Below are 25,716 nucleotides of genomic sequence, written 5' to 3' on the forward strand. Positions count from 1 at the left end.
ATACATGGCATTCATAAATCTAGAAAAGGCATTCGATAATGTTGATTTGACCAAGCTATTTATGATTTTGAAGAGGATAGGGATCAGATACCGAGAACGAAGAATTATCTACAATCTGTATAAAAATCAGTCTGCAGTGATAAGAATCGAGGGCTTTGAAAAGGAAGCAGCAATCCAGAAAGGAGTGAGGCAAGGCTGCAGTTTGTCCCCTCTCCTTTTCAATGTTTACATAGAACAGGCAGTAAAGGAAATCAAAGAGAAATTTGGAAAGGGAATCACAGTCCAAGGAGAGGAAATCAGAACCTTGAGATTTGCCGATGATAGTGTTATTTTATCTGAGACTGCAGAAGATCTTGAGAAGTTGCTGAATGGTATGGATGAATTCTTGGGTAAGGAGTACCAGATGAAAATAAATAAGTCCAAAACAAAAGTCATGGAGTGCAGTCGAATGAAAGCAGGTGATGTAGGAAACATTAGATTAGGAAATGAAGTCTTAAAGGAAGTAGATGAATATTGTTACTTGGGTAGTAAAATAACTAACGATGGCAGAAGTAAGGAGGACATAAAATGCAGACTAGCACAAGCAAGGAAGAGCTTTCTTAAGAAAAGAAATCTGCTCACTTCAAACAATGATATCGGAATCAGAAAGATGTTTTTGAAGACTTTCGTGTGGAGCGTGTCATTGTATGGAAGTGAAACATGGACGATAACTAGCTCAGAAAGAAAGAGAATAGAAGCTTTTGAAATATGGTGTTACAGGAGAATGTTGAAGGTGAGATGGATAGATCGAATCACAAATGAAGAGATACTGAATCGAATTGGTGAGAGAAGATCGATTTGGCTAAATTTGACGAGAAGAAGAGATAGAATGATGGGACACATCTTAAGACACCCAGGACTTGTTCTGTTGGTTTTTGAAGGAAGTGTATGTGGTAAGAACGGTAGGGGTAGACCAAGGTATGAATATGACAAGCAGATTAGAGCAGATGTAGGATGCAATAGTTACGTAGAAATGGAAAGGTTAGCACAGGATAGGGTGGCATGGAAGCTGCATCAAACCAGTCTATGGACTGATGACTCAAACACATGGCAATTACATTGGGTTTTACATTACAGATACATATATGATTGTTACCAGAGGTACATGAGCGATTTTACAACCATGATGCGTATGGTGGTGTGGGGAAATGAGGGTTCTTGTGAGGTTGAGGAAGAATGTGAAGTGCTAGAATGTGATATAAGGATGAGAAATTTACCAGGGAAGTGAGTAGGAGATTTAATAGGTTAGATGGGGGAGTGGGTAGTGGGAAGATTGCTGGTGGGGGTGGTGGGAGGTTTGTGAGTGGGGGTGGTGGATAGTTGCTAGCTGGAAATGATGGAAAGCGGGAGTGTGGACTGGGTGGTTGCTGAGAAGGTACGGGCCAGGGCAAGTTCGGTGGCGGAGTGATTTATGTTGGTTAGGAGATTGGGGTGGGGAGCGAGACGGTTCAATCCTATGGTGACGGCCGTTGAGGTATATACCTTGGGTGATGAGCCGCTGAACGTCTTCGGGCGTAGGTATGTGCAGACGTACTAAGTAGGTTGGTCCATCATCGTTGCAGATCCTAATAGCTTTCTTCACCGGGAGTCCTGCTTGTTGGAGTTCTTCTAGGATTGCTGTGGTTGGCAGGTTGGGTTCCACACCACAGGCCACACAGCTGTATATGTTGCTCTGGTTGGGCGGTGATGATGGAGTTAGTGGTCGTATATTGTCTGGTGCTGGTGGTCGTGTATTATCTGCTTGGGTTACCGTTGGCGACGTAGTTGCTTCTTCCTGTTGGCCCTGGGTGTGGGAGGGTGGGGGGTGGAATGCCATTATGGAAGAGGGGTGGGTCATAGTTGTGGTGGTGGTAGGAGTGTTGGAGGTAGAGTGAGAGGAGGTGGTTGTGGTGGTGGTGACAGTAGTCGTGGTGGTGGTCTGAGAGGTGTGAGGAGAGGGCGGCTGTTGGTGTGGTGTACCAGTAGTGGGGGTGGCTGTGGCGGCGGTGTATTCCTTCATTAGCCGCTCGACTATTTCCTTTGGGGTATGTTTTACTTGGTAAATTTTTTTATTAATATATACCCCATTATCTACAGTGTTGAAAACGTCCTCTTCCACTGGGTAGTATAGGAGCACTTCTCTTGTGGGTTTGTTGTTTTCATACAGTCTGGCGGCGACGTGGAGGCCGGTGGGACAAAGTTCCTTAAGGATGTCATCTTCTGGAATTGCTGGGTCAATATCTTGGATAATGCAAGAGTAGTACATTATAAGGAAGGCCGACTTCCACTTGGTGTCTGGCCTATTTTGCTGTTTGGATCGGCTGGGCGTGAAATTAAATATGTGGTGCCACCCGGCCTAATAAAAATGCTTGTGGGTGTTGTCGGGGTGATACAGTCCACTTTCGGAGTATGGAGAGGGGATGCCCCATGGAGGCCACTGGGTAGGCTACTTGGAGCCACTGGCAGTGCCAATGCACTATGAGAGACTTTGTCTCATTACCAAAAATTGATGCCTGCCTGGCCATCAGATGATAAAGATGTTGATTCCCATAGAGAACCTGAAATATTTGTCCTGAATGAGTAAACTTATAATACCAATATAAATTGTCCGTTATTGGACATTATAAATTTTCCAGCTAACTCATTCCTGGTTGCCAGCATTTCACCCTAGTGTGCTAAGTTGGGCTCATCAGTTGGTAAATAGCACACCCACCAAGACGCTTGGCTAGTGCATACCGTAGAGGCCACTGCGTAGGCTGCATGGAGCCACCAGCAGTGTATTACATGGTATAATTCTCATATTTTCATTACCAGCAGTGTATTACATGGTATAATTCTCATATTTTGGTCCGTATTGAATTGTACATTAAAGTCACAGAAATATTAATGTTTATTTAATTCCACCTATTCAATACCCCTACTATTTTAAAAACACAACTCCTACCCTGACCATCCCTGCAAACCCACCGCAAGCAATAACACATAAACTTAACACCACGCCTAATCCTCCACCACACCCACCTCCTCACATCGTTATAACACCAGAAGCACAAGTGTCAGTCATTTCAATGCTACCATAGCAACTGATTAACACTATAACAGTTGAAAAGATAAACGAAATTACATACCTCGTTTTTCTTTACTCGCCTTTACGTTAACCAATTAACATCATAACAGATAAAGGGGTAAGTGAATTTACACACATCGTTTTTTCTTTGAACTCAACTTCCCTTCAATTTAATTCCTTAATACGTAAATCTCTTCTTGTTACAGACTTTAAACCACATTTCCCCTTCGACTCTCTATATAAGAAGCCACAGTCGCACCTTCCAGCTAATGTAAACACACAGCTACTTATCATCAAGCGCTCTTCCTCACTCGTATATGCTTTAAGAAGACTGCAGACTTATCTCATCACACGAGATTAACAACAAACTAACAACTTTAAATTTTATTTTAACCCCACTTGGAGTGATCAAGAAATACTTTTCTTCGTCATTATTCTAAAGATTGAACTGTTTAGGCTCCAGACTTATTTCTTATAACCTCAACCAATACATGGCGCCGTTTAACAAGATTCAACGTAGCAATAATTGTGTTCTTGTAGAACTGCTAATATGCAACTAGTTACCACATTTTTAGACAAGGACATTCATGAAAGTATATAAATTATGAATGTTTGTAAGGCTTTATTATAAGAATATCTTAACTACTGTCATCCCTATGGAAAAATCTAAATTCCCATGGAGGGAATTAGATAGCTTTCACCAATAGAGCATGTCAAAAATGTCAAAAACATATCAGATGTAAGGCTTTTCAGGCGTTTGCTCTATTAACCAGCGTTTCCCACTCTGATGAGTCTAGTGTCAGACCTAAGACAAAATGCTGGTTAATAGAGCAAACACCTGAAAAGCCTTACATCTGATATGTTTTTGACATTTTTTTACTGCCATCCCTCTCGCTCATTTTTTGACTCATGTACCTACATCATCCTCACTTTTATAATTTGTGATTTATCTTAAAAAACTACAATTAAGAACTATCAGGGTCCTGATTTATTATCTAACAGGTTTGAGATTACGGCTGAAGATGCCCTTAAAAAGGACAAAACATGTCCCTATAATTTACTTTATATTAATTCTTAATTAAAGTCACTCTTTATGTATTGAATAGGTGGAATTAAATTAATATTAATATTTCTTTGACTTTAAAAAACTCTTTATGTATTGAATAGGTGGAATTATTTCTTTGACTTTAATGTACAATTCAATACGGACCAAAATATGAGAATTATAACGTGTAAAGTCTCTCATAGTGCAGTGGCATTACTGGTTTTGCCAAGTAGCCTATGCAGTGGCCTCCACGGTATGCACTAGCCATACATCTTGGTGAGTGTGCTATTTACCAACTGATGAGCCCAACTTAGCACACTGGGGTGAAACGCTGACAACCAGGATTGAATTAGCTGGAAAATTTATAATGTCCAATAATGGACCATTTATAGCGGTATTATAAATTTACTCATTTGGGACAAATATTTCAGGTCCCCTTTGGGAATCAACGTCTATATCATCTGATGGCCAGGCAGGCATCAATTTTTGGTAATGAGACAAAGTCTCTCATAGTGCATTGGCACTGCCGGTGTCTACAAGTAGCCTACGCAGTAGCCTCTACAGTATGCACAAGCCATGTGTCTTGGGGGGGGGCAATTTACCAACTGATCTGCCCAACTTAGTACACTGGGGCAAAACACTGGCAACCAGGAATGAGTTAGCTGGAAAATTTATAATGTCCAATAACGAGCCATTCATGTTGGTATTAAGTGGTATGTTCCGAGCTGTCAGCGGAGAGATGGCGTGGAATGACATCAATAGATGAATAAGTTTGAGTGGTGTCTTTGAAAGTAGGAAAGATCACAAATATGAAGATAAAGCTGGAATTTAGTGATGGGCTAGCGACGGAATTGAGTAGAATCAAGTAATGTGCTCATAGAATCGGTACACTCGACTCCAAGCATACTCGTATCACTATCTGTGGACATGTCTTAGAACTATCATCTACTGTACTGGAGAGCACGGCATTCAGGGTCATCCACAGAATATTTGTGTGGTGTGGGCTGCAGTATGTTTGCTGCTGATGATTGGTTTTGTTGAGTCATCGGCCGTCAATAATTTGATAAATAATGATAATATTACTTCTTCTTCATCTGTTTTCCCACCAGAATCGGCTTTTCCCTCGGACTCAGAGAGGGATCCCACCTCTACCACATAGGGCAGTGTCCTGGAGCTTCAAACTCTGGGGCGGGGATACAACTGGGGAGGATGACCAGTACCTTGCTCAGGCGGCCTCACCTGCTATGCTGAACAGGAGGCTTGCGGGGGATGGGAAGATTGAAAGGGATAGACAAAGAAGAGGGAAGGAAGTGGTGGTGGTTTAAGTTAGGTACCACCCCAGCATTCGCCTGGAGGAGAAGTGGGAAACCATGGAAAACCACTTCCAGGATGGCTGAGGTGGGAATCGAACCCTCCTCTACTCGGTTGACCTCCCGAGGCTGAGTGGACCCCGTTCCAGCCTTCGTACCACTTTTCAAATTTTGTGGCAGAGCCGGGAATCAAACCCAGCCCTCTGGGGGAGGCAGCTAATCACATTAACCACTACACCACAGAGGCGGGATGACAATATTAGTGCCAGAGAAATTTATTGCAAAGACACATGTGTAGGGCGTTTGAAAAACATACATGTGCTCTTGTTTCACTTATTGGTACCGGTATTGTATTCACACAGTCTGCATAAATAACATGCAAATCTCATCTGACTCCTAATTGATTAAATCACATTAACATTCACTGGCCAGTCGCCAATACCTGTAATTGTATACTTCATCAGACAATTAACACACAAAAGATTGGGTTCATATCAACTTTTAAATGACAACATTAGGGTTGTAGGTGTCAAGCATTGTTGCTCTACATCATGTTCCTGTGTGAGCGAGAATTGATTGGTGTATTTACAAAACCCAGTTTCAACTGTGAGCGCTTCGATCACCCTTGACCAGCAACGGATCTACAGATCTAGGCTTTTTGTTGCTGTAGGAAGAAAAATATTGGTATTCATCGACCTAGAGAAAAGCAGAGCACAAAATATTTATTTTAAGTAATACATTGTTTTATGTAAGTAATACATCACAAAATTGATTTTCTGTTATTAAACTATGTTTACATTGTTTACATAACTATGTTACAATATTTACCTGGGTATGTACTATGATCCTTATCAGTGCCACGATAGTAACATAATTGCCCTTCAGTCATTGTCACACTGATTTTATGTACTGCATTCAGGTGTTTTAGCATGGTGTTTGTACTTCTGTTGTAACTTAAAGTATTTTTACATATGTTGCACACAGCTTTTTTTGGAACAGTTTCGGAGACATCAGAGTAGTCCCATACAGCCGATCTCTTCCTACTTGACATTGTTGATGTTTGCAGTACCCTACTGCTTAAATCCCGCAACTATTCTTCGACCTTCGCTCAACTTCTAAAGACTGCAATACACTTTGTTTTGTTCCTTTGTACAGTCATGTGTTTCAATGATAAACGTCAAACCGGAAGGTATATTTTTGTTCATTGCGTCCCATCAAATGTTTAGCTACCGGGCGAGTTGGCCGTGCGCGTAGAGGCGTGCGGCTGTGAGCTTGCATCCGGGAGATAGTAGGTTCGAATCCCACTATCGGCAGCCCTGAAGATGGTTTTCCGTGGTTTCCCATTTTCACACCAGGCAAATGCTGGGGCTGTACCTTAATTAAGGCCACGGCCGATTCCTTCCAACTCCTAGGCCTTTCCTATCCCATCGTCGCCATAAGACCTATCTGTGTCGGTGCAACGTAAAGCCCCTAGCAAAAAAAAAAAAAAAAAAAAAATGTTTAGCTAGAACAGAATGATGTTCTGTCGGATGATTTGCTGTGTGTACATACATCACATTCTGGATGCCTGATCTTAATACCCTACATTATATCTGCCGAAAGTATGATGTAGATAAAAACTATTCACCTGTTCTCCCAGACGATTGTAGGCTTTGGCGCGGTTAGTAATAGGCTATGGTTGCAATAAGTCTGTCATACTAACGAACCGATCATGTTAGCATATCTATGGCATAATGGCTACCTGTAATCAAACTTTCCAGTAGCGAAGCAATACAATGTATGCAGAAAGACAGTGTATAAAAAGAACACGTGTTTAAAATAAATTAAATACAACACATATACCGTGACATTGATTTTAAACAATACCTTAATAATAATAATGTTATGAATTTTACGTCCAACTACATAAAATTTTATTGTTTTTGGAGATGCCAAAGGCCCGGAATTTAGTCCCCAGGAGTTCTTTTACGAGCCAGTAATTCTTCCGACACGAGGCTGACATATCTGAGCACCTTTAAATACCACCGGACTAAACCAGTATTGAACCTGCCAAGTTGGGCTTAAAAGGCCAGATAAGCTATATTATCAATATTAGAATTGACGGCATATTCAGTGGAGTGGGCGATAGACGCCGTGAACAGATATTTTCATATTTTATTATGCACATATAGTTGTAGTAATATCGTTCTCAAGTCATCGTCAAACTTAGATTACTTCTTTTGCTCATTAAAGTTTTTTTTATTATTTTTATATCTTCTTCTTCTTCTTCTTCATGTGCCATGTCCTCGCAGAATGTTGGCGATCAGTAGCATGATCTGTTGTTTGTTCATAGCTGTTCTGAACAGAGTAAGCTTTGTCACCCCAAACCACTGGCTCAAGTTGCCGAGCCATGATGTCCTACTTCTCCCTGGACCACGTTTTCCATTAATTTTCCCTTGGAGTATTACTTGCAGAAGGTGGTATTTAGAGTTCCGCAACATATGACCAAAGTATTCTAGTTTCCTTCTCTTGATGGTAGTGAGAATTTCTGGTTCTTTGTTCATACGGTGCAAAACGTCTATATTGGTCATTTTAGCTGTCCAAGGTATCTTCAGCATCCTTCGGTACGTCCACATTTCAAATGCTTGCACTCTCTTGCACATGGTCTCAGTTAGTGTCCATGCCTCAACGCCGTATAACAGAATGCTGAAAACGAAGCACCGGAGTAGTCATGTCCGTAGTGAAATGGAAAGGTCACGGCTTGTCAAAAGTTTCCTAAGTCTCTGAAAAGAAGTTCTGGCCTGCTCAATTCTACATCGGATCTCGTGAGTAAGGTCCCAGTCATCATTGATGTGACATCGCAGGTATTTAAATGCTGCCACTCTCGCGATCTGTTCCTTCGCTGTTGTGAGATTACCTCGAATGCCATCTTCTTTCCTACTTATAACCATCCCATAAAAACTTAGCGACCACCTGTAGGCATGCTTCATCCATCCAAGAGCGGGCGAGAGAGCGAACGTGTGACGTCATGCTGTCATCGAGTCTTCGCAAGCGAAACAAGTCCGAACCTGGACTTGATAGTGTCAAGTACCGTGATTCCAGGCATCACTCGCGTACATCACTGCTGGAATTCAAGAGGACAAATTGGGGCAAATATTGCTTTATAGGAAGGGGAATTGGAATAACCTACCAAGGGAGATGTTCAATAAATTTCCAATTTCTTTGAAATCATTTAAGAAAAGGCTAGGAAAACAACAGATGGGGAATCTGCTACCTGGGCGACTACCCTAAATGCAGATCAGTAGTGGTCGGTCGGTCGATTGATCGGTCGATTGATTGATTGATTGATTGATTGATTGATTGATTGATTGATTGATTGATTGATTGATTGATTGATTGATTGTCAGCACATCCAGACTACAATAGTCCAGACATGTGATACAAGAACAGCCTGTGTGCACTTGGAAATGGAGGCAGAACAAAATCACCAGGATGAAAGATATAGAACATTTTGGATAGATAAGGTCAAGATGGACATTGCATCTAGGGGAATGGACAATGGATGATGTCATGAAGAACAAGACGTTCATGAATAGAAGAGAGTAGAGGAGGCTTATCATGATGGTTATCATGTAGATACTTTAATAATTAACCTGATGAATCTGGAGTATGCTTGACTGGAAAATAGATATGTCTCTACACAACCTATGTGAAACTGGAAACTGGAAACGTAACCAGGGAAACTAGAACTGCAAACTGATGATGAAAAAAAGTACACAGGACTGGTGGTCTGTAAATCCTAAGCCCTAAAATGAAACAAGACTTTAATAGGTAATGAAAGACACTTACCTTCTCAATTAGTTGTCCCCACTGTTGTACAACATTTTCCACCTTTTCCATAATTTCTGGTTCATTTATTGTTTTGTTTATCTGCTGGGGTGTGGACAGTGCTGTCCATAGATCATCAGGGACACTGAATATCATGCTGCCTTCCAGGTCCACTTCTGTTACTGCTCACAAACAAAAGATGAATTTTTGCTTTATGCAATGTTAACTACAGTACTGTATGTGCAGACTGTTCAGTGAAGATTGTTCAGTGAACATCTTTATTAATACATCTATCAGCAATTTAGTGTTGTCAGAATATGAATTTTAGTTACTTTCAAGACTGTTGATGCTTTTTAACTTCAAGAGGTAAGATGCTTCGCTATCCAGGAGTTGTTACTCACTGACCGAGCTGCCCATGCGGTTAGGGCCGCGCAGCTGTGAGCTTGCATCCAGGAGATAGTGGGTTTGAACCCCACTGTCAGCAGCCCTGAAGATGGTTTTCTGTAGTTTCCCATTTTCACACCAGGCAAATGCTTGGGCTGTACCATAATTAAGGCCACAGCCACTTCCTTCCCACTCCTAGGCCTTTCCAATTCCATCCGGGTTCGATTCCCGGCCGGGTCGGGGATTTTAACCTTAATTGGTTAATTCCAGTGGCACGGGGGCTGGGTGTATGTGTTGTCTTCATCATCATTTCATCCTCATCACGACGCGCAGGTCGCCTAAGGGAGTCAAATAGAAAGACCTGCACCTGGCGAGCCGAACCCGTCCTGGGATATCCCGGTACTAAAAACCATACGACATTTCATTTCATTGCCGTAAGACCTATCTGTCCCAGTGTGACGTAAAGTAAATTATAAAAAATTGTAGTTGTTACTCAAAGTCTAACTCCGCTATGCCGGTTGCAAGCCCGGGGCCTTATCTCGCAAGTGATGGGGAAGGAGGAGCAGGAGGAGTATAAACCTCGTTAAAAAAACAGGGTCCATCTGGCTCCGGATGGTAGCACCCTGTTAGATGGCCTACCTAGGGTTACAAGTGAAGAGGACCAACGGCTTAAAGGGTGGATGAGGGTATGGCCCAATAGCTGGAAAGGCAGAGGAATCTTTCTTCCTGGTAGTTGAAACAGCACTATCAGTATCTGCACAATGTAAGACTAAAAGGTGTCTACTGGACTGTTGCTGAAAATTTACTGGCATGGTCAGGAAGACTTGAATGGCAGTAAAAATACGATGTGGAAGGCAATAAGAAACCACCACATTATTTTTCCTATTATAGCAACCATGGATAGTATGAATTGTAACTTAGATACTACTCATCATGGTACTACTGACACCAAGATCCGGCAGGGGAGTAACTGAGGTATCCCAGGTCATCAGCAAGCAAAATCCTTGGAAGTTTGGAGAAGGGATTAAAATAGCAACATGGAATACAAGAAAAATGCTAAGAACAGGAAGACTAGAAGAACTCAAACTAATTATGGATAAAAACAAAATAGACATCCTGGGTTTATGTGAAACTAGATGGCCTGGCAAAGGTGATTTCCACAGTGACCCATTCAGAATTGTGTACAGTGGAAATGAAAATGGTGGACAATACGGAGTAGCTGTAATATTACGAAAAAAGTGGGCAAACAATGTGCTAAACAAATATCATGTCAATGATAGAATAATGATGGTGAAAATAGCTGCCAAACCAACAGATACAAACAATGACAAAGATAACATAACCATAATGGGAGACTTCAGTGCTGCAGTTGGCAGCAATATTACTAGAAAACTTGCTGGCAGATTCGGCCTAGGATGAACAAATGATAGAGGAGAACGTATGATGGACTTCTGTGAAGAACAGGACATGATCATAATGAACACTGTATTTTACATGCCTAATAGAAGACGTTACACAAGGAAGGATTTTGGAGATAATAACAGATACCAAATTGACTACATTCTAGTTAAGAGAAGGTACAGAAATCAGGTAACGTCATGCCATAGACATAGACAGCGACTATATCCCAGTATTAGCAAAATGTCGAATTAGGCTGAAGAAGTTAAGGAAACCAAGAAGCAAGAAATGGAATATAAAAAAGTTAAATGATCTATGAACACAAGTAGCATTCAAAGAAAAGACAGAGACGATCATGTACAACAACAACAACAACAATGAAACAGATTGGGACACTGTCGAAGCTTCACTTACAACGGCAGCAGATGAAGTGCTAGGTAAAAAGACGCTTGAACCCAGGAAGAACTGGATGACTGAAGAAATACTAAATCTCATTCAGGAAAGAAACAAAGAACACTGGAAAAATACTCCAGAAGGTATGATAAACTATAAGAAACTAAAAAACCTAGTTACACAGAAGTGCCGAGAGGCAAAGACTGATGGATTGATGACATTTGCAAAAGCATAGAACATGATATGAAAATCGGAAATGCTGACAGAGCATACAATCAAGTAAAAATATTGCAATTCAAGGCTAAAATGAAATCCACTGTAATAAAAGTTAAGGAAGGAAATCTGTTAATAGAAGATGAGGAGGTAATGACGAGATGGAAAGAGTGTTTGGAAGATATATATAATGGAGAAGAAATTGACAATGTAAATGAGTACATGACAAAACAAGAGGAGGTTTCACAAGATGAACTAGGTCCTCCCATAGTGAGAAGTGAATTCAAAACAGCACTACAACAGCTGAAAAAGAAAAAGGCTCCTGGACCAGACAAACTGTCTGCTGAACTGTGGAGAAACTCTGGAAAAAAGCTGAAGGATGAACTCTTCAAAATCATCAAGAACTGCTATGAAAACAGAGATATGCCAAGAGGATTTTATAGAAACCAAAGCAGTACTTTTCCACAAAAAAGGAGATTCAACAGAATGTTCCAATTACAGAGTACTAAGCCTTGTTTCACATGCATCAAAAATATTCACATGCATATTAAAAAGCAGAATCAAAATGAAAATTGAGCAGAATCTAGATGATGATCAGTTTGGGTTCAGGAAAGGAGTAGGAATGAGAGAAGCTAATATAGCACTTAAAACCATCTTGGAGAAAAGACTAGAGCTTAACAGAAATACATATATAGCTTTTGTAGGCCTGGAAAAAGCTTTTGACAATGTTCAGTGGAAAAGACTGTTCAGAATTATGAAGAATATTCATTTAGACTGGAAAGACAGAAAACTTATACATCAATAACAAAATAAACATTGAAAGTAATGAAACAGTATGCAAGGGGAGGATCAGGAAAGGAGTAAGATAGGGGTGTTCCTTATCACCATTTCATCTGTACATTGACGAGGCCATGAAAATTTTTAAATCAAAAACACCTGGCATTAAAATAAATAGAACAACTGTACACTGTATTAGATTTGCTGACAACATTGCACTTCTGGCTGACAATGAGAAGAACATGCAGATCATGCTCAACAAATTAACAACCTTCTTAAAAGATTTCCAACTTAACATTAATGTAAATAAAACTAATGTTATGGTTGTAAGCAAATCTAAAATGAAGGCAGAGGCACATCTCAGAATTGGAAATATTTTAATAAAACAAGTGCACAAGTTCTCTACTTAGGATCAGTTATTACCGATGACAACAGATGCACTGTGAAAATAAAAGGAAGAATTTCCCTGCGTAAGAAAGCCTTTGAGGAGAAGAAGCAGCTCTTAATTAATAAATCCTTAGATGCTGAACAAAAGAAAATGTTCATTAAAACATTCATTTGGAGTGTTCTGCTATATATATATATTTGCCGGGCTGAGTGGCTCAGACGGTTAAGGCGCTGGCCTTCTAACCACAACTTGGCAGGTTCGATCCTGGCTCAGTCTGGTGGTATATGAAGGTGCTCAAATACGACAGCCTCATGTCAGTAGATTTACTGGCATGTAAAAGAACTAATGCAGGACTAAATTCTGGCACCTCGGTGTCTCCGAAGACCATAAAAGTAGTTAGTGGGACGTAAAGCAAATAACATTATTATTATTATTATTATTATTATTATTATTATTATTATTATTATTATTATTATTATTATTATTGTTCTGCTATATGGCTGTGAAAGATGGACTCTCTTGAAGGAGGATGTGAAACGACTAGAGGGAATGAAAATGTGGCTAAGGAGGAAGATGACAAGAACCAGCTGGAATGAGAAGAAAACTAATAAAGCAGTGCTTAGAGAAATAAACACCCAGAGACATTTAATAACAATGATAAAAAGGAGAAAAGCGTCAGTTTTTCGTCACTTTCTCTGGCATAATGACTTCATAAATAACTTGTTCAAAGGCAAGGTGATGGGAAAGAAAGGCAGAGGGAAACCACGGAAGAAGATCATTGAAGAGGTAGTTGATATGATGGGATGCCAAGGTTATGGAGAGATGAAAAGGATCACAGAGAGAAGAGATCAATGGTTGCAGTGACAAGGCCAAGCCTTTAGATAATGATGAATGATGATGATGACTCAAAGCCTCAAGAAGTCTTATATTGAGCTGTATCATTTGACTTCATGCATGTACATGGGAGGATGGGAAGTAGAATTTAAATGAAAGTGACTGAGGTAAGAGCAGGATGAACAGAAATTAAAATAGTATGACAGCTGGAGCTAGTTGATATGTTCCTTTACTACACAGCATTAGTGTAGCTATCTAGGGAACAGCTAGCTGACAGTAAACATGCATATTAAGTGGGATGTGAAGTGATCAATTTTGGAATTTCACATTTAAATCAATGATTTTGAAATGATGTATTCATTATTGTGGTATTTCAGGATTTCTGTACCATACTGACTGGTCAGTGCATGCATTTTTAGCAATATAGTATATTATATTTGGTGCAAAAAAGATAAAATGCTCCCTTTTTTCAACAAAAATTCGTGAAAGATGCAAAGGAAAAGGTAAAAATCAGTATAGACTTAATTATATCACTTCATAAATTGGCTCATCAATAACTTTATCAATATCTCAAACATTTATGCATCTAGTTGCATTAAGTGACCGTTGAGTAATTCACCACAAAACAGACTATATCAGAGTCAGTTGCAAGGAACAGCTATAACCTAAAAAGAAGAAAGATGTTAACTAATGTAGGGTACAACCTGCACAATATTTTGTAATAAATGTATTAAACCTCTACGGACTGCCACATAATTGATATAATCATATCACTCACATACCATATAACTCCAAAAGAAGCGACCGTACTTCATTCATGTGTTAAACCACAGTTCTACTGTTGTTGAAGGCTTCCTCCAACATGTGCCACAGCATCCTCCACAACCTTGGATGACATCCCTGTCAATTTTTCAGGAATTAAATAAGGCTCTTGATAAGACACCTGGATCCAACAACTTTCCCCCTAAGCTCATTCAAAGAGGAGGCTTACTTCTGGAAACCAGGTTCTTCCTTCCAATCCTCCTAAAAAGGGAAACTCAAAATGCCTCTGCTGACATGAAGAAGTCCACCATTGTCAACATCTTCAAAACAGGTGATCGAAGCATCTGTGGCAATTACTGTGGCATATCCCTGCTCTCTATAGCTGGTAAAATCTTTGCTAGAATTCTCTTGAATAGTCTTCAGACAGTCTCTGAGAAGGTATTTCCTGAATCTAAGCATGGGAGACATCCCTCCAGAAGTACTATTGATATGATGTTCTGTGCGCAACAACAGGAGAAGTGCAGAAAATAACAAAAGCCTCTGCTTTAATTTTCACGACCGCAGTGTAATCGAAACAGACTTTCAACGTATTAGGTCGTGTTATGTACATGTAGTACGTGTTGAAGAGATGTTAAGTACAGAACAAAAATGGCCAGCCGGACACCAGTGGGATCCGAACGCACAACCTCCCGACTTCGCGTTGGTTGCTCTACCAATTGAGCTATGGTGGCCTAGGCCATCTTTGTTCTGTTTGAAAGGATCTGAGCTACAGGCCTGGCACTGCTGCTAGAACACTGTAGAGTGCGTTTAAGTCACCCGTTGTGGGGAATGTCAATGAATATTGAATTTTCACGACCGCATTGTAATCGAAACAGACTTTCAACGTATTAGGTCGTGCTACGTACATGTAGTACGTGTTGAAGAGATGTTAAGTACAGAACAAAAATGGCCAGCCAGACACCAGTGGGATCCGAACCCACAACCTCCCGATTTCGCGTCGGTTGCTCTACCAATTGAGCTATGGTGGCCTAGGCCATCTTTGTTCTGTTTGAAAGGATCTGAGCTACAGGTCTGGCACTGCTGCTAGCACACTGTAGAGTGCGTTTAAGTCACCCGTTGTGGGGCAAGTCAATGAATATTGAATTTTCACGACCGCATTGTAATCAAAACAGACTTTCAACGTATTAGGTTGTGTTACGTACATGTAGTATGTGTTGAAGAGATGTTAAGCACAGAACAAAAATGGCCAGCCGGACACCAGTGGGATCCGAACCCACAACCTCCCAATTTCGCTTCGGTTGCTCTACCAACACGTACTACATGTACGTAACACGACCTAATACGTTGAAAGTCTGTTTCGATTACAATGCGGTCGTGAAAATTCAATATTCATTGACATGCCCCACAACGGACGATTCAAATGCACTCTACAGTGTGCTAGCAGCAGTGCCAGACCTGTAGCTCAGATCCTTTCAAACAGAACAAAGATGGCCTAGGCCAACATAGCACAATTGGTAGAGCAACCGACGCGAAATTGGGAGGTTGTGGGTTCGGATCCCACTGGTGTCCGGCTGGCCATTTTTGTTCTGTACTTAACATCTCTTCAACACGTACTACATGTACGTAACACGACCTAATACATTGAAAGTCTGTTTCGATTACAATGCGGTCGTGAAAATTCAATATTCATTGACATGCCCCACAACAGGCGACTTAAATGCACTCTACAGTGTGCTAGCAGAAGTGCCAGACCTGTACCTCAGATCCTTTCAAACAGAACAAAGATGGCCTAGGCCACCATAGCTCAATTGGTAGAGCAACCGACACGAAATCGGGAGGTTGTGGGTTCAGATCCCACTGGTGTCCGGCTGGCCATTTTTGTTCTGTACTTAACATCTCTTCAACACGTACTACATGTACGTAACACAACCTAATACGTTGAAAGTCTGTTTCGATTACAATGCGGTCGTGAAAATTCAATATCCATTGACATGCCCCACAACGGGCGACTTAAACGCACTCTACAGTGTGCTAGCAGCAGTGCCAGACCTGTAGCTCAGATCCTTTCAAACAGAACAAAGATGGCCTAGGCCACCATAGCTCAATTGGTAGAGCAACCGACGCGAAATCGGGAGGTTGTAGGTTCGGATCCCACTGGTGTCTGGCTGGCCATTTTTGTTCTGTACTTAACATCTCTTCAACACGTACTACATGTACGTAACACAACCTAATATGTTGAAAGTCTGTTTCGATTACAGTGCGGTCGTGAAAATTCAATATTCATTGACATGCCCCACAACGGACGACTTAAATGCACTCTACAGTGTGCTAGCAGAAGTGCCAGACCTGTACCTCAGATCCTTTCAAACAGAACAAAGATGGCCTAGGCCACCATAGCTCAATTGGTAGATCAACCAACGCGAAATCGGGAGGTTGTGGGTTCGGATCCCACTGGTGTCCGGCTGGCCATTTTTGTTCTGTATTTAACATCTCTTCAACACGTACTACATGTACGTAACACGACCTAATACACTGAAAGTCTGTTTCGATTACAATGCGTTCGTGAAAATTCAATATTCATTGACATGCCCCACAACAGGCGACTTAAATGCACTCTACAGTGTGCTAGCAGCAGTGCCAGACCTGTACCTCAGATCCTTTCAAACAGAACAAAGATGGCCTAGGCCACCATAGCTCAATTGGTAGAGCAACCGACGCGAAATCGGGAGGTTGTGGGTTCAGATCCCACTGGTGTCCGGCTGGCCATTTTTGTTCTGTACTTAACATCTCTTCAACACGTACTACATGTACGTAACACGACCTAATACATTGAAAGTCTGTTTCGATTACAATGCGGTCGTGAAAATTCAATATTCATTGACATGCCCCACAACAGGCGACTTAAATGCACTCTACAGTGTGCTAGCAGCAGTGCCAGACCTGTAGCTCAGATCCTTTCAAACAGAACAAAGATGGCCTAGGCCACCATAGCTCAATTGGTAGAGCAACCGACGCAAAATCGGGAGGTTGTGGGTTCGGATCCCACTGGTGTCTGGCTGGCCATTTTCGTTCTGTACTTAACATCTCTTCAACACGTACTACATGTACGTAACACAACCTAATACGTTGAAAGTCTGTTTCGATTACAATGCGGTCGTGAAAATTCAATATCCATTGACATGCCATACAACGGGCGACTTAAACGCACTCTACAGTGTGCTAGCAGCAGTGCCAGACCTGTAGCTCAGATCCTTTCAAACAGAACAAAGATGGCCTAGGCCACCATAGCTCAATTGGTAGAACAACCGACGCGAAATCGGGAGGTTGTGGGTTCAGATCCCACTGGTGTCTGGCTGGCCATTTTCGTTCTGTACTTAACATCTCTTCAACACGTACTACATGTACGTTACACAACCTAATACGTTGAAAGTCTGTTTCGATTACAATGCGGTCGTGAAAATTCAATATCCATTGACATGCCATACAACGGGCGACTTAAACGCACTCTACAGTGTGCTAGCAGCAGTGCCAGACCTGTAGCTCAGATCCTTTCAAACAGAACAAAGATGGCCTAGGCCACCATAGCTCAATTGGTAGAGCAACCGACGCGAAATAGGGAGGTTGTGGGTTCGGGTCCCACTGGTGTCCGACTGGCCATTTTTGTTCTGTATTTAACATCACTTCAACACGTACTACATGTACGTAACACGACCTAATACCTTGAAAGTCTGTTTCGATTACAATGCGGTCGTGAAAATTCAATATCCATTGACATGCCCCACAACGGGCGACTTAAATGCACTCTGCAGTGTGCTAGCAGCAGTGCCAGACCTGTAGCTCAGATCCTTTCAAACAGAACAAAGATGGCCTAGGCCACCATAGCTCAATTGGTAGAGCAACCGACGCGAAATCGGGAGGTTGCGGGTTCGGATCCCACTGGTGTCCGGCTGGCCATTTTTGTTCTGTACTTAACGTCTCTTCAACACGTACTACATGTACGTAACACAACCTAATACGTTGAAAGTCTGTTTCGATTACAATGCGGTCGTGAAAATTCAATATCCATTGACATGCCATACAACGGGCGACTTAAACGCACTCTACAGTGTGCTAGCAGCAGTGCCAGACCTGTAGCTCAGATCTTTCAAACAGAACAAAGATGGCCTAGGCCACCATAGCTCAATTGGTAGAGCAACCGACGCGAAATCGGGAGGTTGTGGGTTCGGGTCCCACTGGTGTCCGACTGGCCATTTTTGTTCTGTACTTAACATCTCTTCAACACGTACTACATGTACGTAACACGACCTAATACATTGAAAGTCTGTTTCGATTACAATGCGGTCATGAAAATTCAATATCCATTGACATGCCCCACAACGGGCGACTTAAATGCACTCTACAGTGTGCTAGCAGCAGTGCCAGACCTGTAGCTCAGATCCTTTCAAACAGAACAAAGATGGCCTAGGCCACCATAGCTCAATTGGTAGATCAACCAACGCGAAATCGGGAGGTTGTGGGTTCGGATCCCACTGGTGTCCGGCTGGCCATTTTTGTTCTGTATTTAACATCTCTTCAACACGTACTACATGTACGTAACACGACCTAATACACTGAAAGTCTGTTTCGATTACAATGCGGTCGTGAAAATTCAATATTCATTGACATGCCCCACAACAGGCGACTTAAATGCACTCTACAGTGTGCTAGCAGCAGTGCCAGACCTGTAGCTCAGATCCTTTCAAACAGAACAAAGATGGCCTAGGCCACCATAGCTCAATTGGTAGAGCAACCGACGCGAAATCGGGAGGTTGTGGGTTCGGATCCCACTGGTGTCTGGCTGGCCATTTTTGTTCTGTACTTAACATCTCTTCAACACGTACTACATGTACGTAACACGACCTAATACGTTGAAAGTCTGTTTCGATTACAATGCGGTCGTGAAAATTCAATATCCATTGACATGCCATACAACGGGCGACTTAAACGCACTCTACAGTGTGCTAGCAGCAGTGCCAGACCTGTAGCTCAGATCCTTTCAAACAGAACAAAGATGGCCTAGGCCACCATAGCTCAATTGGTAGAGCAACCGACGCGAAATCGGGAGGTTGTGGGTTCGGGTCCCACTGGTGTCCGACTGGCCATTTTTGTTCTGTACTTAACATCTCTTCAACACGTACTACATGTACGTAACACGACCTAATACCTTGAAAGTCTGTTTCGATTACAATGCGGTCGTGAAAATTCAATATCCATTGACATGCCCCACAACGGGCGACTTAAATGCACTCTACAGTGTGCTAGCAGCAGTGCCAGACCTGTAGCTCAGATCCTTTCAAACAGAACAAAGATGGCCTAGGCCACCATAGCTCAATTGGTAGAGCAACCGACGCGAAATCGGGAGGTTGCGGGTTCGGATCCCACTGGTGTCCGGCTGGCCATTTTTGTTCTGTACTTAACATCTCTTCAACACGTACTACATATACGTAACACGACCTAATATGTTGAAAGTCTGTTTCGAAGCAATATGGATGGTTTTAAAATGGTTTGCTGTCCTCCAAGCACTCCATGATGATATGTTTGGACCAGAATGAAACATTAGAAGAATTCCCCATCACTAAATGGGCTTAAAGAAGGTTGTGCACTTACACCAACACTTTTTGCCCTGTACCTGACAGGTTGTGGTGCTAGTGAGGAGGCGGAGGTGATCATTGTTTTAAGAGGAAGTACAACTAGGCAACCATCGTCTATATAACACTAATCAGAGGGAAAAGTGGAAGGGATCCGACACTTCAAAAAATGAAGTAATCGGTCAAAGAAAGACAAGGGCCACGAAGGGTGTGAAAATGAAAGACTCCCTTGCCCTCGCAAACCTAATAGTGTCGGGATCGGAAACGAACAAGAGTTGACCAAGTGAGGTCAGATAGGATAGATGAAAGTGAGGAGCCTGGCACAAGTAAGTGGAAGCAATGCCAGGACTCAGCTAAGGGCCCCATGGTCGCCAACCCACGCTCCAAAGTTCAGAGCCCCTGAGGCTGGTGGTAGTAAGTATTGTTTTAATAGGAAGTAAAATTAGGCAACCATCCTCTATATAATACTAATCAGAGAGAAAAATTGAGAGGGTCCAAGACTTCAAAAATTGAAGGCATCGGTCAAAGAAAGACAAGGGCATGAAAATGAAAGACTCCCTAGGCCTCCATATGTAATACCGTCGAGATCGGAAGAGAACAACAGTTGACCAAAGGAAGTCAGATATAACTGATGAAAATGAGGAGCCTGACACAAGTACGTGGAAGCAATGCCAGAACTCAACTAAGGGACCCCTGTCGCCAACCCACGCTCCTAGTTAAGAGCCCCTGAAGCCCCTTTTAGTCGCCTCTTACAAAAGGCAGGGGATACCATGGGTGTTATTTTACCTCCCCCACCCATAGGGGATCTTGTACCTGACACCCATGCTGTACGAAACATTATCTGCAAACAACATAGGTAAGAATTGAAGTACAAAGGACTATTTAATCAAACCAGACTCCAATCAGAATGGCTTACAAGTCTCTCTCATGTAACTAAACTGCAATATGCTGACAACAAAGCTCCTCCAACTCACATACTTGATCGCCTTCAACTGTCAGTTAATTGATTCAGTAAGCTATATGCATGCTCTGGCCTGATCATCAGCATGCCAAAAATGGAAAAACAAGGATACTTGCAGAGCCAGCTCCTGGAACTACCTTCCCATATTTCAATATTTCTATCTCCAACATGCTTCTGGAACAAATAGTTCACTTCCAGTATCTAGGAAGGATTTTTCCAACCAACTACTTACCGGAGAAGGACGTGGAGAACAGAAATATTGCTGCCCACGTAGCTTTAGGATGTATCACACGTTGGGTCTTCCTGATGGTATATTGAGCAGTTGTCATCTCCGCCTTGCTCTATGGATCCAAAACCTTGACCTATATCACCATGATATCAAGAAATACCTTCTCTGCAAAACCATGTGAACTTGCCGTGGTGGGGAGGCTTCTGCGTCCTAGTGAAGTAAATAGCCGAGCCGCAGGTGCAAACATATTGGATGGGTATCTGTTGAGAGACCAGAGTAACGAATTGTTCATGGAAAGGGTTGTAGCAGACTTTCAGAAGTTGCAAGAACGGCAGTCTAGATGATTGACGGATATGGCCTTTTAATTACACTGAACATGGCTTAGCTAAGTTGATACTGCTACACGGCTGAAAGCAATAGGAAACTACAGCCGTAACTAACCCCTGAGGACATGTAACTCTCTCTGTATGAATGATGTACTGATGACGACTTATCCTGGGTAAAAGAGTCCCTCATTCGGATCTCTGGGAGGAGATTACAAGAGGGGGGAAATCATCAGGAAGATGGACACTAACATTCTGCAAGTCGGAGCATGGAATGTTAGAAGTCTGAATCGTTGTGGTAGGTTAGAGAAACTGAAAAGGGAGACTTAAGTTTGATTTAGATGGTATAAGGAAACTACGTTGGCAGGAAGAGCAACTACAGAATTATGAACAAACTAGGAGTTCAATGACTAAGAAAACAGGGCAGCGGGTAAGCTACTATGACCAGCATAGTGAACGGATTATTGTTGTCAAGATGGACACCAAACTAATTCTCAACACAGTAGTGCAGGTCCATATACCTACTAGTTCAGAGGATCATGAAGAAAATTAAAAGAATATATGAAGAGATAGAATTAATACAATGTATAAAAGTTGACGAGAATCTAATTGTGATGGGAGACTAGAATGCAGTAGTAGGCCAAGGAAGAGAAAGTAATACAGTAGGAGATTTCGGATTTGAAAAAGGAATGAACGAAGAAATCAACTGGATGAATTCTGCCTCGATCATATTTTAGTCCTTGCAAATACATGGTTCAAACAACACAAACAATTGCTGTACACATGGGCGAGACCTGGAGACACTGGAAGATATCAAATAGACTTCCTTATGATAGGGCTGAGATTCAGAAACCAGGTGTTGGTTTGCAAAACTTTACCAGGAGCAGATGTGGACTCTGAGCACAAATTATTTGGACCTTTATGTTTTCTTATATATATCAATGATATGTGTAAAGAAGTGGAATCAGAGATAAGGCTTTTCGCAGATGATGTTATTCTGTACAGAGTAATAAATAAGTTACAAGATTGTGAGCAACTGCAAAATGACCTCAATAATGTTGTGAGACGGACAATAGGCAATGGATGATGATAAACGAGGATAAAAGTCAGGTTGTGAGTTTCACAAATAGGAAAAGTCCTCTCAGTTTTAATTACTGTGTTGATGGGGTGAAAGTTCCCTTTGGGGATCATTGTAAATACCTAGGTATAAATATAAGGAAAGATCTTCATTGGGGTAATCACATAAATATGATTGTAAATAAAGGGTACAGGTCTCTGCACATGGTTATGAGAGTATTTAGGGGTTGTAGTAAGGATGTAAAGGAGAGAGCATATTTGTCTCTGGTGAGCCCTCAACTTGAGTATGGTTCCAGTGTATGGGACCCTTACCAGGATTACTTGATTCAGAAACTGGAAAAAATCCAAAGGAAAGCAGCTCGATTTGTTCTGGGCGATTTCTGACAAAAGAGTAGCATTACAAAAATGTTGCAAAGTTTGCGATGGGAAGACTTGGGAGAAAGGAGACGAGCTGCTCGACTAAGTGGTATGTTGAAATAATAACATTAAGTTATTTATTAGACCACCTAATCAATACAAAATCGTCTTGGATGATTTACATAAATTTGTTAGTTTACACCACGTGTAAGTGGTATGTTCCGAGCTGTCAGTGGAGAGATGGCGTGGGAGGACGTCAGTAGACGAATAGGTTTGGATGGTGTCTTTACAAGTAGGAAAGATCACAATATGAAGATAAAGTTGGAATTCAAGAGGACAAATTGGGGCAAATATTCATTTATAGGAAGGGGAGTTAGGGATTGGAATAACTTACCAAGGCTAGGAAAACAACAGATAGGGAATCTGCCACCTGGGTAACTGCCCTAAATGCAGATCAGTAGTGACTGATTGATGAAATGCCGTCTGAAGTTGAAGAAATTGAAGAAAGGAATGAAAATAGATGGTATCTAAATAAATTAAAAGAGTGTGACGGATTGTTTCAAGGAACATGTTGCACAAGGACTAAATTAAAATGCAATAGAGAAAAATGGACAGTCATGAAGAATGAGGCCAGTAGGACTGCTGAAGAAAAGTTGGGAAGTAAAGAAAGATCAACTAGGTATAAATGAATAACAGAGAAAATTCTAGATCTGATTGATGAACAATGAAAGTACATAATGCAAAAAATGAGGACAGAAAAGAATACAGGCGATTAAAGAAGATAAGCTCTGGCTCCGTCTGGATCACTCATTTGGTGTGGTAGACAAAATGACACACCAGAAGACAGTTAAGTCTAATTGGTCTCTTGACCCCATGACAGATAAGGAAGAATGGCTGAAAGAGAAGTGCAAGGATGTTGTATGGTCCTAGGAAAGGTAGATGCTGCATACAGGAAAATCAAGGAAACTATTGGAAAAAGGAAAACTAGTTGTATGAATATTAAAAGCTCAGATGAAAAGCAACTCCTAGGTTAAAGAAGACAAGGCAGAAAGATGGCAGGAACATATCCAACAGTTGTACCACGGTAAAGAAGTAGATGATATGGTTCTGGAACAAGAAGAGTCTGTTGATGCTGAAGAAATGGGAGACCCAATTTTGAGGTCAGCTTTGAGAAACCTAAATAAAAACAAGGCACTTGGAATTGATGACATACCCTCAGAATTATTGACTGCCTTAGGAGAAACCAGCATTATGAGGTTATTTCATTTAGAGTGTAAGATGTACAGTATGACGCAGCAGAAGTGCCAACCAATTTTCAGAAGAATGTTGCTATACCTATTCCCAAGAAAGCCAGTGCAGACAAGGTGGTGGTGGTGATTTTTGTTTTAAAAGGAAGTACAACTAGGTAATCATCCTCTCTGAACAAATCAGTGGAAAAGAGGGGGACCACTGTTGCTCATGTCTGTAGGTTTAACCTAAAATTACCCTACACATGTCCCCCGGGTGGTGCTAAGTAAGCAACATCAGAATAAGATGAGACTAAACTGTCGTATATGACCTTTCAGTCAAGGAAAACGGAGAAGAAACACATCTAGAGGCCCTTCACAGGGCCCTCAAGTTTGTAACATTGGCCATTCAATGAAAATATGCCAGCTTAACATCGACGGCATAAGCAGAGCAAAGTGTGAACACCCAGCAAAGATTCTCAAAGAACACCAGACTCATATCATCCTGCTTCAAGAAACCCACACAGAAAATAATCTCCAACTGCAATCCAGAGGGAGAATTCCAGGATTTAAATTAGTGTCCACAGTAAATCATGCAAGGTACGGGATTGCCACCTACGTGAGGAGCGATATCATGCACTATCAAGTCTTGCCATCCTCCTCGGATAATGAAATATTTACTACCTCAATCAAAGTCTGTGATTTGACAGTAGTTAATGTATGTAAACCTTCTGGAACTCCCTGATCATCTCCGCCAATTCCAACTCTGCAAAATCCAAGTATAATTGCAGACGACTTCAACAGCCATCACACACTATGGGGATACAAAGAGAACGACAGTAATGGGGAAACGCTCACTGACTGGATGGAAACTGAAAACTTTAAACTTATCTATGATGCCAAGGATAAGGCTTCCTTCTCTTCTGCATGATGGAACAAAGAATACACCCCGGATCTCTGTTTTGTAGCACAGTCACAACACCCACTCAGCAACATATGACGCACAGTGCTCAATAAATTTCCTCACAGTCAGCACAGACCAATAATTCTCCAGTCTGGATTGCTTGTGCCCATCGTTCACTCCTGCCCGAAACAGAGATGGAATTTTTAAAAAGCCAATTGGGAAGAATTTTCTAAACAGATTAACTTCAACCTGCGATGGATAAGACCTATCCATAGTAACTACAGCAGATTCATCAGTGTAGTTAAAAGTGCAGCAAAATTATGTATCCCAAGAGGATATCATAAATAATACATCCCCAACTGAAACGAGGAGAGTGAAAGGCTCTTTAAAGAATTTGAGGCCAATGGTGATCCAGATATAATTTTGGAACTTTTACAATCCCTAGATGAAAACAGGAAGAGAATTTGGCAAGAAACTGTAGAGTCCCTAGACCTCACTCACTCCAGCAGGGAAGCTTGGAGCCTGATCAGGAAATTGGACACACCAAACAGCAAAATTAGACCGAAAACAAGCATCAGTCTAGACGACATGGCCAAGCATACGATCTCTACCTCAA

General features: G+C 41.6%; 1 protein-coding gene and 3 non-coding genes across 4 annotated transcripts in view; 2 read left to right on the forward strand and 2 right to left on the reverse strand.

The window, feature by feature from the left end:
- Window positions 1-25,716, reverse strand: part of LOC136877292 (dynein axonemal heavy chain 5) — a 363,203-nt gene that overhangs the window by 109,111 nt on the left and 228,376 nt on the right. Inside the window, exon 8 of the mRNA XM_067151223.1 lies at window positions 9,269-9,429. Coding sequence (XP_067007324.1) covers window positions 9,269-9,429 — 161 coding nt within the window. The remainder of the gene's footprint in view (window positions 1-9,268; window positions 9,430-25,716) is intronic.
- Window positions 15,348-15,424, reverse strand: TRNAS-CGA (transfer RNA serine (anticodon CGA)). The gene has a single exon. It is a non-coding gene; the product is annotated as a tRNA-Ser (tRNA).
- Window positions 17,378-17,454, forward strand: TRNAL-CAA (transfer RNA leucine (anticodon CAA)). Its single transcript has one exon. It is a non-coding gene; the product is annotated as a tRNA-Leu (tRNA).
- TRNAS-CGA (transfer RNA serine (anticodon CGA)) lies at window positions 19,159-19,235 on the forward strand. The gene has a single exon. It is a non-coding gene; the product is annotated as a tRNA-Ser (tRNA).

The sequence above is a fragment of the Anabrus simplex genome, chromosome 7 (genome assembly GCF_040414725.1).
Source record: "Anabrus simplex isolate iqAnaSimp1 chromosome 7, ASM4041472v1, whole genome shotgun sequence".
In the NCBI taxonomy this organism is placed as follows: domain Eukaryota; kingdom Metazoa; phylum Arthropoda; class Insecta; order Orthoptera; family Tettigoniidae; genus Anabrus; species Anabrus simplex.